Below are 18,524 nucleotides of genomic sequence, written 5' to 3'. Positions count from 1 at the left end.
GTTGTTGTGTGTCTACACACGCTTATGCAGTGTGAATCACACTATTCCGATCGATGAAATCATTCGTGGGAATTAGATTGACTATTCCGTTTCTTTTTTAAACCGAGAAGTTCCGGTTTTAGAACTGTTTGGTTTTCTTTTGTCTTTTTTGTTATATCACCAACAGCGTCACCATGCGTCTCCATCGCTGGATGTGATATCGTAATAACAACTAAAAAAATATAAAAATAGTTTTAAAAGAACAATCAACCTTTTTTGTTGAATGAAAACAACGAGAAATACTATCTTTTGCAACTAACCCAACACAGTGGAAAGTGATCGTATATGCCTCAAAACCGATCATTAATCCTAGAAACAGAAGGATGATATTGTTCGTTGGTGTGCAAAAACCTTCTCCTGCAGCTTTGCATAAATAAAAATAATAACCATTGCATCGATTCTATATGGTGGGAATAGTGAGAAGCAATGCAAATTAGAGAAGCAAAAAAAAAAAATCACCCAACGATGGCGTAATCAAATTGTGAAACGGGTTTAGCTGTTCTGTCACCCTTCATCTTACTGTTCGGGCCATACAACAACAAAAAAAGCAAGGAGCTTTCCCCCATCGGAACGATCTGCCCCATTCCAGTGCCAATGCATTTTGCAAATGCAACCAAGATTCCAAGTGAAAGGAAAGAGGGAGTACAATGAGAATGTTTATTAGAAACCAACGCTGAAACGTGATTCCATCCTACTGCCACAGCTTCCAACCGTCGTGGAGTAAAGTGGTTTCGACGAAGTGTGATGCGAGAACTTTTTTTTCTATTGGCGGGTACTATTACGAATGCAACGGATTCTCGAATCGAACGGCTGCAACAAAAAAAAAAAACAGCAACAGGTGAGATCTCGTGAGATCAGGTGAGATCCGCCTTCGATCGAATGTGTGCCGAATGTGAAACGGGAAGTGAATTTGGAAGGTACTTTAAACTAGCATCTCGTTTCAGTTCTGTGTCTTCCAATTCCAAAGCGTTGGCGATCTTGCAACAATCGGAACAATCTACGAGATTGTTATGAACGTTTTGTGGGAGTAGTTGGTACACTCGCTCTACTACGATGCTTTGCGTCAGTAGTTATCCGGTTAACCGGGTATTGCACACTTTACCATTCTAATGTACACCCTGTGGACGAGCTACGACGACGGGAATGGCAACGATAATTATTTTGCAGCAGCTTTTTCCACTTGACACCGTGCAATCAACTTCGCTAACTCGTTCTACAGTGCGTGCTGCGTAATTGTGGCTAAAATATAGAAAATAAATAATTATTTTTTCGTATAAACTTTTTGCGCGAGACAAACTGTATTTACCTTGGTTTTTGGAGAAAGTGATCAATATCGTTTATACGGACGATAAATATGGTTTTTCTTTCCATGGGAAGCATTACTTCAAGTGGTATTGTTATTCCGCACAGCGTTACGTAACATTCGATACTCCAGGGAATCGATGCAATGCGCCATTGAACAAGCGGTGACTAGTTTTTCTTACCTTCGGTACATGCACTCGATCGATCGAGCGTTCCCACGTGTTGCACAAATGACACCGACACGATCGAAGAGATCGGAAAGAGAGTGAGAGAGCGAGCGTGAAAACGAATGATCGTTACGACCGTACCGTGTGATCGACAGGAGGGGTAGAGTTTGAAGTATACCGAAAGCGCGGGGGTGGTGCCATGCATGTGGCACTGTGGGTTGGATTCCCAACCTACGAGAAAACCCAAAACCTAATGCCTAATGGGAGGATAAGGTTTTTTTTGCTCCCTCTTCGCGACGTATTTATTGTTGATGCCGCACGTAAAATTGCAAACCCTTTTTCCAAACTCCAACCTCCTCCCCCCGCACGCAATTATAATTTTTCCCGCCATTCTTCCTCTTGTGCCCTTTTGCGCCGGGTTTAGCTTTCATGTGTTTCTTCTGCCCGATTTGTTGTGCAAAATATTTTAATTCCCTTCCTACTTGGGTTCTGGTTGTTTTGTTGTTGTTTTGCCTACTATTATACTACGATGGTACCAGCTGCTGGATTGATGGCGATATCAACCCCTGCGGCTAGAGCCACTCCTAGAGATCGCCTGTTGAAGATGTATATTAGTGTGAGGGAGTAGGGGCGAAAAGTGCGATAGGGTAAAAAGATCCAATTTTAGTCATTGCAAAGCCGGCGGCGTGATTGCGCTTCGATGCAATCGGCTCGATTCGGTCGTGGTCGGGTCGAAAATGGTATGAAATTCTAATTCCATTTTCCTTATCCCTTCCACTATTGCACTCCCCCCGCAAAATGCTCCCTTTTGCGTGGTTAGCAGCAGTTATGAGCAGCGTGCACACGAGCACTCAAGTAGGAATCTGAGCAGAACCACCACCACTACCGCCAGTACAAGACATTCTTCATTCGCGGCAATCGGGGGGTGGATTGAGCTATGAGATGCAAAACAATTGCATTCGTAATTTCGGTCCGGTGGGCGTCGAAACGCGATTTTTCGATGCGCCACCACCGATATACCGATGTGAAGATGTTGAAGGCACTAAATTGACCGTTCAGTGAGTTTTGCAAAGCGGAGCAGCGGTTGGACGATCGCGCCATACTGCCGTTCGGGGGGGAATGAGTTTTGTTTTTTGCTTGTGTTCATTAGAATTTTACTGTTCTGAGGGTTTGTTGCGTTCCGTTTTCATCAAACAGATGACAGATGTGTGTCCAGCAGCAGTAAGAGTGTGAAAAAGCTAAGGTGTTTAACATGATCGTTACGACTCGAAGCGAGCTGGTTAAGCTGTTGTTTAAGGTGTACCGAAGAGGAATCATTTTAACGCGTAGAAAACGATTCGAACGATGGTAATTAGAAACCCACGCGGAAGAACAATATCTGCTCCATGTTTCTATTCCTTTAAAGTTTTTTAAACACTTTCAAATAATGTTATCGATTTGTATAAAGTTAGGCTAAATTAGTCTTAAATGCTTTTATCAGAAAAGGCTAGTTAAATTGATTTAAATGTTAAATGCACTTAATATTGTACAACAATTCTCGTGTGGATCGTGTATCCCCTAACAAAAAGTTTTTCTTCTCTTTTTTCTCTTTCATTCCTTGAAAGTCCTTTTCACACTAAGGTGGTCAGTTTATTTTTCTGTTGTTTACTTTTCTGTTAAACATGTTACCTTATTATTTTATTTTCTTTCCTTTTGTTCTTTTTATCAATCTATTTTTTCATACTTTTTGTAATTGGTTTTGTTTTTTTTTTCTTAACATTCATTTTTAATTTTAGTTTTGTTCTTAACGTTTAGCTATTTTCTAGTTGTTTTATCTTTTAGTTTTAATTATTACATTTTTTTTGAGATAGTGAAGTAATCTTTCATTTGCATTTTTAAAAATAATTTCCTTAAATGGTGGATCAAATATTACTCTCTTGTAATGCCATTAACAGATAAACAGAAAGGTATTAAAAAAAATCAAAATATTCTTTTACAATAAGTAAATAAGTGTATATAAACTCCTACATTTTCCCCCAAATCTTTTAAATGCTTACAAGCAACCACCAAAAATAGTAAACGACAAACTTTAAGCAAACTTTGGGCACAAATGTTTAATTTCATCGCTGTCCAGTTTAAAATACACCAGCAATATTTTCACCTTAAAGAGCAAATCACGAAAATCGGAGCAGACAATTGTGTGTGTGACTGTAACAAAAAAAATCATTCCAAATTGCGAGCAAAAAGCAACAACAACATCAAAATCAGCAACACAAATCCAGGGCAACACTTCTCCTCTCAGCACTTTTCTCTGGTGCGTTGAAATGTAAAGAAATGTCAGCCGAAAAAGGGTAAACCGGTTCCACCACATGCGGTCAGTCTTGTGAAGCTCTGCCTGCCTGCTTTTGCGCTTCTCTTGCATTCTCGATCATCCGCAACGATGATCAGAACGAAACCACCGCAAAGGGGAGTTGGGAGAGGGGACGTCCAAGATCGGGAAATGCGGCCAAGATGGATAGGTTTGGCGAAACTGAAACCGAAGCGTAAAGAAAAGGAAAAAGTCCAGACATACGCGCGCAAAAAAAGGGCACGGGGCTGTTTCGGAGAGTGAAATAATCGGCCGAACGAATGGTATAATCTCTCCGTGCATCTACTACGGTAGATAAGCGGTACCAATGGAAAAGAAGGGGAAGGAAGCGAAAGGATTTGAATAGAAGATTGGCAGAAAAAGTGAAGCAAAAAAATACCACTAAAACATACACACACAAAAGTTCCGCGAAGAGCAGCCAGGGCCCAGCGACAGGAAAGAAAACTGCAAAAATACGTAGAGGGAAGGGGGTGAGGTTAGAAAAGGGGTGTGAAAGGGTAAGATGGGGGGGCAGGAGTCTGCTGCGTCTAAGTCGTGCGAAGAAGCTGAACCGCGAGCGTCTGAGGCACGCTGGCCAAGTGTTCCTGTGTAAAGTTTTTTTCTTCTTCTCTCCTCTTCTGTTTTGTTACTTCTTTTTCGGTTCGGTGCAGCATGAACACCGAAAAAGCGAATAAAGAAAGAAAGAAAAAAACCCGACGATAAAGAAGCAGCGAACGAAACAAGAGAATGTGTGACCTTGAAAAGTCGGTGCAAAACCGTGAAAGTCTGGTTGTGCGGTGTGGCCCAGACCCCAACAACCGTGTGTGGTGAAGCACCGTTTCCCTTTCTTTTTGCGTTCTTCGCTTCGTTTCGCTTGTGCAACAATCCTCACATGTTGCTCACATCACAAAACGGGCAGCCGCTTTGCGCAAAGGGTAGGGTTTCCTGTCTGCTGGCTGTTGCTGTTGATCCACAGACACACACACGCGCGAGCGCGCGGATAAATGGGAGTACGCGCGTGAAATGAAGAAATGAAGCAATTTGCTGTGTATTGTAGTAGGTTATGCGGGAATAAATTTTCTTGTCACCCATAAAAAAAACTTCGCTTTTCGGTGCCAATTTCCAATTCTAGTGCAAAATTATAGCGGCGGCGATAATAAACGCATTCGGAAATTGGTGCTATAAAATCAAAGGTACAGTGGAGCGCCGATTATCCGGGTACCTTTTATCCGGCTGCCTCATTATCCGTGCATCTCGGAAATGACACTTCCGAAGGAGAATTGACATATGAAATGCAAAACCGATGATGGCAAGAAATATTAGCTTCAATTGGGAATTTATAATTTGCTCATATTCGAAAAAAGAACAGATTTACTTTGCAAAGTGTAAATAAGAAAATTAACATTTACCTTTATAAAAAAATCCACCCATTACACACTAAACACTGATATTTATCAACAAAAAGAGTTGTGCCTATTATCCGTGATATTCGCTTATCCGGCAAGGGCTGAGTCCCGATGAGCACGGATAATCGGCGCTTCACTGTAGTTGGGGTGAATCATCTTTATCTCTCTCTTTCTCTCTCTCGTTCGCACGCGCTTGCGGGGCCATTCTAATCAGCATCAGCAAGTGTTAGCGTTCATCCGTGTGATTCATGAAGTACCACCAAGATGTGTTCCCCCAAAAAGCGACAAACCCTGCTAATATGGGACGCTGTGAGCGAAAGGATAAAAAAAGGGGCCTTACAATTATATATGCTTTCATGTGTGTTTGTATGTGTGTATACATACATATATTTCATGCATCACCTTTCCAGTGAAGTGGACACCGCCAACACCGCCCAACCAACCATCCCGCTGCATTCCCTGCATTCGTTAGATGCGACGATCCACACAGCAGGCTGCGATGTGTTAGTCAAATTTTAGACTGTCAGAACAAGGGTTTTGCAATCTAAGCACACCGATGAATGCATCACAACAGCAGCGAGAGAACAGGGAAATAAAAGGACTTCTGCTGGGAGGGGGTGAAATAGGGGTAGCGGTAAAGGGTGAGAATAGAGAGAGAAAGAGAGACGATGATCATGTGTGTGTAATGAACGCACATAAACCGGTTAATAGGTTACCGCAGGGTTGACATCCATTTGTGCGTTCGCGTTTACCGCCACTTCACTTCACTAATCCGATCGAACACCCTGGTGTATGTGCGAGTGTGTGCATGATTGCTACCGTGTGTGTGTGTGTGTGTGCGTCGATGTTCCAATGTGTGCTGCGAAATTGTGCGAATAAATCATGTACACCCCTCATCCCCCCACCCTCACCCCGAGCAACCAAAAAAAAAAACACGAAATATATAATCATAGAGGAAATCAGATCGCAGACGGCGGCGAGAATGCGAAAAGCAAAAAAGGCACACAGAACACACTGCTGTTTGGCGGGCAAAAAAAAAGTAAAAGCACATACTCTGCCTGTTGGCGAACGTTCGACGGGACGCGGGAACAAGGAATGGTGGGGTGTGGTGGCCTTTCGATGGAAAGGCTTTTTCCTTTTCCTCGCAGCTATCCTGTCTGCATGTGTTTTCGTTGGGTTGAAACGTGGTGGTGGTGAGGACGGGTGCGAGAGATGAGGTTTCGCATTTTAAAACCGAAACGATTCAGTTCCCTTTCTCGAAAGGGGTCCCGGGAGCCCTGCAGCGTGTGACCTTGAATGGATCATTTCGCGAAAACCATTCGGTTTTTTTTGAAGGACTGGACTAGGTAGTGTTTTTTTTTTGTTGTTGTGACACAGATTGTAGGATTTTTCATTATTAGAAACGCATTGCAACTGTGCGTATGGAATGAAGGTTTTTTTTAGTACAAAGTATTTTTTTAGTACAACGTATTATAATTTTTAAATTTAACGTCATCTTTCCTTATCAGAGTTATTGTTTTGTGCACTTAAAAAAACTATTTTATCAATATTATACAATCGTTTTTGATCGATCGATATTGCTGATCGTGACACTCGCGTCAAAAAGTATTTGCAGCTGTCATCTCTTAGTAGCACGAATCAACCAACAACCGGTTAAACGGTAACTTGTCAAATAGTAGTTGGGACGTTCCACTACAGTAGGAACTATAAGTACGGTGAAACTCCGTTTAACCGGCTTTTTTGGATTATCCGTACTGCTAGGAAATGGCTCTGTTAAACTCGATCTGATAAATCAGTTAATATAACTTATATAAAATACCCAAATAAAATAAAAAAAATGGTTGAACAATTTTAACCCACCCGGGCTGTACTATTTATCCGCGTTGTCCACTTATTAGGCATCGATAAAAGTATTTAATATGAAAACAAATTAAAAACACCCGTTCGTGACGATACAGTTTCATCTTGATCGCTTGGTGCATCGATGCAACAACCGGCTAGTGCATTCACCTTCGTAAAGCGCCCAGTTTTAAGGCGTTAGCTTTACCATTCGAATTTCATCAATTATTGATGTGTGAATTATCATAATAGGACATGCTAATAAATGCATTTTTGCCTCTCTAGTGCTACTGATGCAAAGAAACAGTGTAGGATACAAATTTTGTGATGTAATTTCGTGCTCTTTGTGGTTTTGAGATGAATAATTTTTGCTATAAAAAAACTAATGCCATAAAAAAGGTTCTAATTTAGTATTTTGTTTGCACAACAATTCAATTTTTATAGCAATAAAAACCAAGTTTTATAGTAGAGAACATCAGAACTAAGACCAAAATTTTTTTGGCAGATGAACAATCGTGCAAAAAAGGTAAAGCGGCTGTTAGTTGCGTGTCTGGAGCGAAAATACCACAGACATTGGCCAACAAAAGAGCTTCAACCAGTGGTTGTGTGTGTCGGTGGAGGGTGGTTAGCGGAACGGAAGAATGACAACAAGGAAGGTGGATCTTAAATTTGGCTTGGGTTTTTGGGTGAAAAGATCGGCGAAAGAACACTCACCACGGCTGTTTGCGTATCGTTCGTCTCGCTTCAAAGCATTTCCTCTCGGCCAATGGTTCATTATGACCTTGGACTTGACTCACCGTACGCTGACGGAGATCTCCCGGTTGCCATCTATATACCGCAAAATGTATGTGGGCATCTCGTTGATGGGCAAACAGAGTTCGGTGCGCTCGTGTGAGTCGTTTTTTTTGTTTTCTTAAATGTGTTTCCCTACCTTTTTCGCTTAGCAAAGTGATGATAAAACTAGAAAGCGATCTTGTCGGCTCCCTCTCCACCCCCAGGAAGGTTATTTAGTGATCCAACGTCACTATGTGTCATGTCCGAAAACTCCGAGTGTAATATTGGTGCCCCGCAGAAATGGCCTTTAGCTGAACGTCCTTTAAAGCCTAGCGCCAAGCTGCTAGCCAACAACCGGCAGTGACAATTTCATTGACGAACTGAGGCTTGACTGATTATAGAGTGACTTTCGAATTTACGCACCGTGAGACACATGGACGTGCGTGCATTACGGGGGCACCGTACGTAACCGCGCCGAAGGACAAGCGTGTCACGAAGGTGAACGCGCGTGTGCTTCCCTTTCGTGATGGCAATCGACCCAGGACAGGATGGTGTGTGCGTTTTGTCAGGTTTCACGGTCACGTCTACCAAACAGCAAAACGACGATCAAGAGGGGGGCCACTTTTGTGGGGTTTAGCAGGGGTGGGGGGGAGAGTTTGGCACCATTTTGGCATCGAAAAGAGAAGGGAGGCCCCCCAAAACGTGTGGAGGATCGCGCGGAAGTCTCCAAAATGCGATAAAAGCGAACGCATGGAAGGCCAATGTCGGCCGCGTTTGCAACCCCATGACCATGGGTGGAATGTGATTTTGAGTGTGTGTGACATTCATAATGTTTGCTTTCCTCGTATGGGGTATTGGGGTAACCACGATCGCGATCGGTTTTTGCACCGTATCGAGCATCATCATTGTGTTGCATAATGAACAAAACTCCGTCGGGGAGTTTGACCTCGCGAGTCCTTCGGGATAGTAGACAATCGTGTTTTTTTGTTTCGAGTGTCAAATATATGGTCATTCCTATGTTGAGTATCAATGTCAAATACCAAATAAAATCACCCTCCAAAAAGTGGTAACCTTTTTTTCCTGCGTGCCAGTTTGCCTTGCGCAAAGCAAAGACATTCGGCACCTTACCTTATGGTCGTGACATCGCAGTACAATGACATTGGATTTGGCATTTGTAGCTGCACTATACTATACACATTGCTCACAATTGTTTGATTTTTTTTTTCGCTGCTGTTTTGGCACTACATTCTCATACACACCAAGCAGGTACGCGTGCGCATCGTTCGGTTTGTTGATAATGCCGCGTGCAATCTAGGAATACATAGAAAAAACCACACACCGAAATGCAACGAAACGATGCTAAATGGCAACAAATGATGCACCAGAGGGGAACAAATATATCGTACGTACAACAACGGCCAGTTGTGCGTATTGTACTGGGGATAGGTGTTGAAATAGACTTCAATGAGCAAATGTGCAGGAATCATGTTTCCATTTCTACTGCTCATTTATTTTTTAAACTTTTCAGGGGAGAGATCATTCAATAAACTTTTAGGAAAGCGTATTAAATTTAAGTTTAAAATTATTAATTATTTTTTCTTACAAAAAGTGTTGTCTTTCCTTCATTCAGCGCTGTTGAAAACAATAGAATTTTCTAAGTTGTTTTGATGTTACAATAATTATATCATTTTCAAAATTGATTGCAAAAATAAGACAAGCAACAATTTTGCTTTTTTGTTTCAAAAGTTCTTCATTAGTTTTCTGGTGATTAGTTTTAAATTACCTATTTGTTATTGCTCTTTTTCACAATCATTTGATCAGAAGCATTTTCTCTTCTTTTTTGAACCCCACAACCGATGTTGGATTTAACATATTCGTAGTTAAATATTCGGAACTTGCTGAACGGACTGTTTGCTGCATCGGTCCGTGATTTGTGTCTGTCCTCACCTACGCCGACAACGATTACTTTACATATTTCATATTTGATATTATTGTGTTTGTTTAAGAGAATCGAACAGCAGAGTTCCAGAATAAGAGACGTAGAAGCTGGTGCACTGAAGGTTAATATTGTATTGCGGCGTCTATCGGTTCTTCTTGTACTGAACACCTCAAGCTTGAGGATGGTCATTTGATTTGCTCCTATTATTGTAAAGCTGCATTTTATTCCGACTGCGTGAGAGATCGAGAAGAGTTACTGAAGCAAATCAACGTCTAGCAAAGATCTCAATTAGAGCTGCCACGGGGTGCTTTACAGCAACCCTCGCAGCACAAGTCAAAAGTAGATTTTAAATTCATGTTAGGGCAGCAGCTCTCACCGCAGCATTTCAAGCTATGAAACATAGTGTGATGAATACCGGCATTAATAAAAATGGACAAACACTCCTATGTAACAGCCGACCACAATCGTTACGCCTTAATCCAATTTCCGATACGGAAGCTTTTCGCTGGATGGAAAATGAAAAGTGGTAGTGGCACTAGGTCGGCCTGGAACGCGTTTTGGCGTTCGTTAAACCCTCACCAGGGACACAGGATATCATCGAATTTTGTTTACTTTGCAATGGTGTGAATTTCGGATATCATGAATTCTCTCTCTCTCACTCTTTCAAAGTAAAAATCGCCGCATCTCTCCTTGTGTTGGCTGTCACACCGGCTACGTGGTCCCATCGACAAATTCATAAACCTCGATCGTGCAATTAGTAATTTGCAAAACACCGCACTGTTCCTGCCCCACAAAAGCTATCAAACTGATCCACACAAGAAAGCGTCGATCATTATCCTCAAACTGTGAGCTGCTCGCTAACGCAACAATTAACAGACGCTACTCACCCACACACTGCCGCCTGTTACAGCTCAAGCCAAGCGGTCCCGAAACATATCACAAAAACTGTTACAAGCACGCAATACAGCTAAGATACACGCACTTAAATTCACGGATTAAACTCACTTTAGTCACTTTACCGAACTTCACTTTTGCACTAAACAGCACTGAAATATGTTATAATTGCACTCACTGAAACCAGGTTCAATTCCAATTCCATCCTATCGTCCTCGCTATTTGGACCCGAATACGTGATATATCGATACGACCGAAGCCCGAGCAACAGTACGCACAGGCGAGGCGAAGGTGTACACTAATGGCTTGTTCATTAGTGTTTGTGTCACAGGAACAAAGCTTACCTGAGCACCCCGCTTTGCATAACGGTAAAATCATCAACTAGCTCTATATGTACACATACTCATCATCGTTGTCAAATCGAGCGAATGATCCTAATACCTACACCACTAGGTGTGGTCAATAGTATTAGTAAGATAATAAACTATGCAAAATCGAATGATAAGATTATTATGTTTGCAGATTTTAATCTGTTAGCTATAACGTGGTTACCAACACAGTTAACATTCGGCCACACACAGCATCGTTTCTGCACTGTGTGCCAAACTCATCATCCGCTATCGGGTCAAACTTTCTTGATAATATTGATTCAAACGGACTTTATTAATTAAGTGGTAAAAAAAATTCACTCAACTGCCAATTAGGTCTTCTGATGATTTATGTTGCTGTCTTTTGTTGCTCTTTTCTATATAGACAGGTGGCCAAGTTCAAATGCAAAAATTGTCTTTCAAAAACAAACATTTACACACATTTATCGCTCTGATTAAATCAATAATTTTTGTTCCCCTTTTTCTTTTTGTCCCACCTACAGTTAGAATGCTGATGCTGCACTATAGCAAACACGGCGAGTGCATACTCCAGGAAATTGGTGCAGCATTTCGCGGAGAGCATGCGACCGATCTGCTACTCATCTGCGATGGCAAGGAGACTGTGCGGGCACACAAGCTGGTACTGGCCGCTGCCAGTCCACTCATACGGTAAGAAAATCCCTACCTCGGTGTGTGGAATGGAAGTTGAAAATTTTCCTGTATGCCTATTTCCACAGCATGATTTTGGAAGAGACTCCAATGCTGGAGGGCGAAACTACCGTATACTTTCCGGATGTGCAGGTATGCTACTTCCGGCTGCTTCTCGACTTTCTGTACTCCGGCCAAGTATATGTACCCGCCAACGAGGTGCACCATCTGCAAGATCTCTTAGCGTTATTACAAATTAAGCCGAGCATATGGAAAAACTCCGACTGCTCCAATGACAGTGGTAAGTGGTGGATGCGAGTCACGCTGGTGTGCAGTGGAACATTAAGGAGTTACAATTCTTTTTACATGCTTCAGAATCACAAAAGTCAGAACCCTTGGTCGATATTAACCGGAATGAGGGTATTGGCGCACTAGATCATCGTCGAAGGCGCACGAAAAGCCAGCAGGACCGTACGGGGTCCCGGGACGGTAGTCCAGCGAGCCGGAAGGTACGCGTGAAACGGGAGCACCATTCGGCGGGCAGCTCGGAGGATGGCGGTGATCGGGACGATGCCGATTATATGGACGAGGTCGAAGAGGCGATCATCAAAAGCAACAACAACCTGCAGCAAATCAATCGGCACGATGAGGACGACGGTGGTGGGAGTGCACCGGGCGGCGGAGGCAGTGGAACGGTCGGTGACGAGGGTGGCAGTACGGCGGGTGAGGCAAGAAGTGAATCGAGCAGTAGCAGGGGGGGTGGTGACGGTACGGTTGAAGCTTCCCGCACGTCCAATGTCGACCGAAGGACTCCATCCGTTCGGCACAGTGGTGGCAGCGCCTGTGATCCCGATCCGGAAGATGATGAAGATTTTGAGCTAGACGTGGAGGATCGCGACCTGGATGAGGAGGCACGTGCCGAAGCGACCAGCCGAACGCCGAACAGTGCCGGTGGCAGTGAGACGTTACGCAGCCGGCGACGTAGCTCGTCCGATCCGGTGAATCTGTCGATCGTGAAGCAACAGCAGCAGCATCAGGATGGTGATTCGGACGATGCCAATATCGATGTCGAAACGATAGGCAACGCACCGACGAAGGTAAGGCAGCGACAGTGTACCTGTTTTGTTCGAGCGCGCTAACAGAGCTTTTTGGTTTCCGCTTCATTTAGAATCTGCTTCCCACACGATATTTGGATCCGTTTCGTACCAAGCGGAAAGCGTACTACATACAGTCCGATGCGGAATCCTTGAAGCCGCTCGAGCACGAGCTGCTTCACGGTTCGCCGGACAACTATGTCGTGACACCGCACCGGAAGCGACGGCCCGGATTTCACAACTCACCGGCACAGAATCCACCATTCGTGCCGAGCTATTTGGAGGACTTGCGGACACGCAAGTGCTTCCTCTCTGCACCACCGACGTACCTGCCAGGTAAGACGAATGGTAGCTCAATTAACTTAGGCCATTGTCAAGAACTCCTCATTAGTTCTTTCTTAATTCACCACTATTTCATCCTTGGTGTTTTTTCCCCCTGATCTAGATGCGAGACCCGGATCACCTGGTACACCCCGTCCCACCGACATTGCGGCCCTCGGTACCAACCATTCGTCCAGCAATAATAACAACAATAACACCAGCAGTAATAACAACAACCGGATACGTCCGCCCAGCGCCGACAACAAGCTAGCGGTCGCACCGTTCGTGTACCCTTGGCCGTCAGCTGCCCTTGCTGCGCTGCCCGGTGGACCGGCGGATTTGCTAGCGGTGCCGTATCTGCACGCGGCCAGCGCCAACACCGATACCAGCCCTGCCGAACTGATACAGCAGATGAAAAACTTTGAAAACAGTCAGGCCGAAGCGGTACTGAGTGCTCGGTCGGGTGGTAGTGGAGCGTGCGGTGGAAGCGGTGGCAGTGCTGCCAGCAGTTTAGCAGGCAGCGGTTCCGGATCTACCGCCAGCGGTGGAGGTGGAGGCGGTGGAGCAGGTGGAGGTTTAAGCAGTGGTAATACGCCGGTGCGCGAATATCGGTGTGAGTACTGTGGCAAACAGTTCGGCATGTCCTGGAACCTGAAGACCCATCTGCGTGTTCACACCGGTGAAAAACCGTTCGCGTGTCGGTTGTGTGTCGCCATGTTTAAGCAAAAAGCGCACCTGCTAAAGCATCTCTGTTCGGTGCATCGCAATATCATCAACTCGCCGGAAGCGGGCGGTCGCTACACGTGCTGCTTCTGCACACTGTACTTCGAGACGCTACAGGAGCTGGTTCGCCATCTGTCCGGGCACCATAACAACTTGCTACTGAGCAAAAACCTTCACGAATGATACGCAATGCCTCCGGTGGTGATGTCACTGTCCGGTACTAGCGATCGCTCCACCGTTCGTCAGCCGATTGATCGAACGCCGATCGAGTACGAGCAGAGCTATCTGAGACGTTACTTCCAGCGTCACCATCGGTTCGAGCTGTACGCGTCACTGTAATCCCTCGCCCTCCCCCAGGGGGTGATCCAGCGATCCGACGACAGACAGGTAATCGTATCGAAGCAATATCGTTCACAAAAAGCACAGGAGGCGTAGTATCAAGCGGGAATGGAGGAGGTTGGCAAAACCATGCATCTCTTTCCAATATTTAAACAAATCTAGTGTTGAACGCTGACTTTTCTGGAGATAAAAGAAAACACACACACACACACACCCACAGAAATACTCCGTCAATTCATTCCACTAAAAGGTAGCCAAGTAGTGTTAGTGGTTAATCAGTAGTAGTAACGGAAGTGATCGCCTCAACGTGCGCGCACCGATAGATGTTGGACATGAAAACAATGGTTTTTGAAATTTTGCCTTGATTTTCCTCAGGAAGATTGAACATTTCAAAACTCAAAAACCCATTTGTTTGAGCCCACCGTACCATGTGGTTGAAGTGTTTCTGGGCAGCGTGTATCGACAAATATTGGGCGCGATCTCGCGATAGGTGTACTTCCGTAATTAATATACACATTTTCGTCTGAATTTTACCGACCATCGTTATCATCGTTTGTGATCGTCAAAAAGAAGAAAAAAAAACAAAACAAAGCAGCTATACTTAACGTAGAAGAAGACTTCAGGAGGGGAGGTAATGTGAGGCGTCTCCATCGGTCGATTCTTACCGTTTTGCTGTCGTACTGGGATACTAGTGTATACGCTTGATAATGTGCATGATTGAAACGGTCAACGCAGTTAAGTAGTTAGAACTGAAACATATGCAAAACTTTACATCCCTTTACTCACCCGTTGAGCTGCGTGCCAAACTGCGTTCACTTCTCTCCATCGTTCTAATTGTCGTCATCAAGAAAATATTCAAACCGCCCCCCTACATTATCCGTACCGAGGGTGTTTTGTGTTTTGCTGCACCGTTCCAGGATGGTCAGATAACTCCTCTGCTTCGATATTAATGTGCTTTTGGAACTTACTCGCTGCAATGAGAGGAGTTGGTTTATTTATTTTATCCTTCGCGTTGTTATTCGTTGTTAACGATTATTGAGCTTTCTAAAACAAAGAAAAACAAATAGACAAAAGATAATTCTAGCTTTGCTTGTTATCACAACGCAGCTACCGAAATTTAGACGAAAAAGCTTAAAACTGCATGTTGGCAATGAAGTTGTTTCTATTATATACAACTTACAGCACAGAATTCTCACAAATCCAGCGTCCGTACATAGGAGAAGAAAAACACTTCATCCATCGTAGTTTTTGTATGCGGAACGACGAATGTAAAAGCATTTTCCGAAACTAGCGTGCACTTGATGCGTGCAAAACGAGAGCAGGTCTCACACATAAGCTTTTGGGATAATGGCACAAGTTCACTTACCAATACTCATCCAGGTCTGTATCGTTGTGCTTTGGTTGCACTTGCTTAATTTTACGCATGAAGTCACACACACACACACACTTTTGGAAAGGATATATTTTGTGTAAAATGTAAAAGAAGGATCCCTCCCGGAAATCCCTCCGGCATATTTTGCTTAATACTCCACAAATATTAAAACAAATAAAAAAATACTAACACCCCAAATGGTGATACAGCATACAAGCAACAAAAGAAGAGAAATGTGTAACCATTTTAAATAGGAAAAAAAGGAAAAAATGAAAAGCACTGGAACTGCCAGGTTTCCAGTAAAACTGTGAACAGTTTATAAGTAGTATGATAAAAGCACACTGTAATACTAATAAAAAAAAGACCGTTAAATGACAAAACAAAAACAAAGTAAACAAACACAAACACAACAGCAAAAAGGACATACTTAAGCGTACGCATATATTATAAATAGCAAACTATCAAACGCACACGCCTCCTTGCGTGCGTATGGCGTGGTGTGTCTGTGTGTGTGGGTATTTAAAATGCGTGTGATCTGCGTGAGGGAACGACATTCGAAAGATGGGGAATTTGTTATTAGTAAACAGATGGTACAAATTATAAGTATAGGGGCATCGTAGGCAAGAAGCATTAGCTAACAATGGCTAGCAAATCTGGCAATAAAAAAAGGCAGCATGGCGTCATTAAAAAAAGGATACAATTTAAGATTAATTTTGTTTTTTTTAGCGTTTGCTGTTAACAGTTTTTTTGTCGCGTGGCAAACGTGACAAACATTGGGAGGCCACCAATGTGCTGTTTAGACATTTCAGACAACCTTCTTTCATTCCGTAAGTGTTACAAACTTAAATACAATGTAGCATAACTAGTAGCGAACAAATGGCAAAAAAAGACATGTTTGTGCTTGAAGTTTGGTACAAACGCACCATAATTAAATCGTTCTCTCGTTACTTGTTTTATGTTTATTTTAAACTTTTTCTTTTGTTAGCATATTGTATGAGGAAGAAAATCACACCAATATAAGATAGCGAAAGTGTAGTGTTGCATAAAGGAGGTTTGGCAGCATATTATATCCTCACTACGTATTGGCAGCCAAAAGTTTTGGGTCTCTCTCTTCGGCATCTTAAGCGTCAGTCAGGGAAGCTGTATGTCACGCTTTTAACCAGAGAGAATTCTTCAGCAATGTGCTCCAAGTACTATAGTACTAGGGTGTGTAATATAGTAGCATCTAGTTGATTAGCACCCATTAAAGGGGTTCCTTTTGTTTTCTCTACCCACACTTCGTACGAGGTGCGTGGATTATGTAAATAGGCACCAACAAGCGGAACAAACGCACTTAACAATGGCTGGCGAAAAGCAAATGTTATTTTTTCCCCGCCTTTTTTTGTTTTTAATATACTTTCCAACACCTTTTTATTCAACGTTACATTTCACTCAAGCACTCAACACTCTATCGTAAGGACAATAATTTATAAAAAAAAAATGAAAAACAATTAAAAAACCAACGGAATCCGTATGACCGACAAGGCACGAACCTTGCTGTGACAAGGGGCGACTTGGACGGTATGGGGAACCTAAGCTTGAATGCCAAAAAATCAGCAAATATAAGGTTTACAACCTGAATTCATTGAAGGATGTGTATTTATAACGTTTAGCTTCAAAACTCCCGCCACACGACATGTGCACATGTTTCCTTTTTTTATACATACATATATGAAGCATGTAACTGTAGTAAAATGCACAGATTTCCAACCTTTTTTACCCCCTAGCATTACAGTAAATACAGACACACACACACACTTTTCCTACACGCTTCCAAGACATAATGTGCGGAGAGGATGTAAATTTTTGTTTTTAAATTTTCGTATCAACCCTTCGCACAAAAAGCGCCATAGCGTTGCATTCGGCTTTGGGTTCGATACTGGAAAAAAAAGGATGTAAGTATTAGGAAAGCCCCCGTTCATCATTCCGTAAATGCACCGAGTAGTGAAACCATGCGATGATTATTAGTAGCAACAAAGAAGAGGAAATAAAAAACACGCGAACGCTAGATAGAAGTAAAGTGTTCTAATGTAAATTTTTAAATCGAAACACACTTAAACATGAAAACTTAAGACAACTCTTAGCAAGAAACAAAAAAAAAAGACACTTGAACGTAGGGTTTAAAAGTAGTGTTAATATTCCTTCCCGTAAAGCACACTTAGACATAGCACACTGATCGCTCAACAGCAATCCAAGAGGATCGTGTGTAAATGAAGAGAGATAGAGAAGAAGAAAAAAACACCCAACAAACAAATCTTACCCGTTTATACTCGAAAGAGTTCGTGTTCAGTTTAGCGTATAGTGGAATGTATAAAATCGGCAGTAATAATAATAAGCTCCGCCGCTTAGTGTTAATAACTGGTAGAACCCTTACTGTTTATATCTTAGTAATTAGTAAGCTAGCACAGTACGTTCAAACGTGTCGACAACCCGCGCTTTCGTCGCCTTTTCGTCCACTTCGTTTCTCTCCTTCGCCCCGTCCTCCCATTCTTCCCTATCCATCCATTCCTCTACCGTGTATGATTTACGATAAGCCGATCCTTTTTGTAATACAACTGCATAAAAAAAACGCACACCATTGTTCATAGTAGACGTAGTAGTAAACTCCGGTGTACATATAGCAAATCGATTGTTGAGCATACGAGAACGCCGAATGTGTAGAAATGTATTATTTAATAAATGCTTTATCAAAACCAGAACAAAATACATGCAAATGGCTACGTTAACATGCGTTGTTTTGGAGTTTTTTTTTTGTTTTAATTTTCAAATTACAGAAAGTATTACTTTCCGTAGTAAAAGAGGAGAAAAGAACACTAAGGTAAGTTGAGTTAAGGTCGATTTTTTTTTAGCAGTAACTGCTTCAGATCTGCGACAGATTAAACTCTATATGATCCTCTCAGGATCGTGTATCAAATCGCATCCGGACTGTAACCC

At 42.8% G+C, this 18,524-nt stretch overlaps 2 protein-coding genes across 5 annotated transcripts in view; one reads left to right on the top strand and one right to left on the bottom strand.

Annotated features, from left to right (window-relative positions):
* Positions 1-10,791, bottom strand: part of LOC125770518 (ras-related protein Rap-2a) — a 117,449-nt gene extending 106,658 nt beyond the window's left edge. The window contains exon 1 of one of the 2 annotated variants that reach the window (XM_049440219.1): positions 10,680-10,791. The gene's annotated coding sequence lies outside the window, so the exon portion shown is untranslated. The remainder of the gene's footprint in view (positions 1-10,679) is intronic. The other variant, XM_049440222.1, reaches the window with a different exon arrangement.
* LOC125770438 (transcription factor Ken 2) overlaps positions 1-18,316 on the top strand; it is a 44,444-nt gene extending 26,128 nt beyond the window's left edge. The window contains exons 1-6 of one of the 3 annotated variants that reach the window (XM_049440064.1): positions 10,960-11,054; positions 11,558-11,723; positions 11,792-12,003; positions 12,078-12,799; positions 12,871-13,132; positions 13,242-18,316. In XM_049440064.1, the coding sequence (XP_049296021.1) occupies positions 10,988-11,054; positions 11,558-11,723; positions 11,792-12,003; positions 12,078-12,799; positions 12,871-13,132; positions 13,242-14,023 (2,211 nt within the window). In that variant the 5' untranslated portion in view covers positions 10,960-10,987 and the 3' untranslated portion in view covers positions 14,024-18,316. Of the gene's footprint in view, positions 1-10,959; positions 11,055-11,137; positions 11,361-11,557; positions 11,724-11,791; positions 12,004-12,077; positions 12,800-12,870; positions 13,133-13,241 lie in introns of those variants that run through there. The other 2 variants (XM_049440066.1, XM_049440065.1) reach the window with 2 other exon arrangements.
* Positions 18,317-18,524: the final 208 nt, after the last annotated feature.

The sequence above is a fragment of the Anopheles funestus genome, chromosome 3RL (genome assembly GCF_943734845.2).
Source record: "Anopheles funestus chromosome 3RL, idAnoFuneDA-416_04, whole genome shotgun sequence".
In the NCBI taxonomy this organism is placed as follows: Eukaryota; Metazoa; Arthropoda; class Insecta; order Diptera; family Culicidae; genus Anopheles; species Anopheles funestus.
Note: the sequence above shows the minus strand (reverse complement) of the source record. Positions and strands in the feature narration are given on the sequence as shown.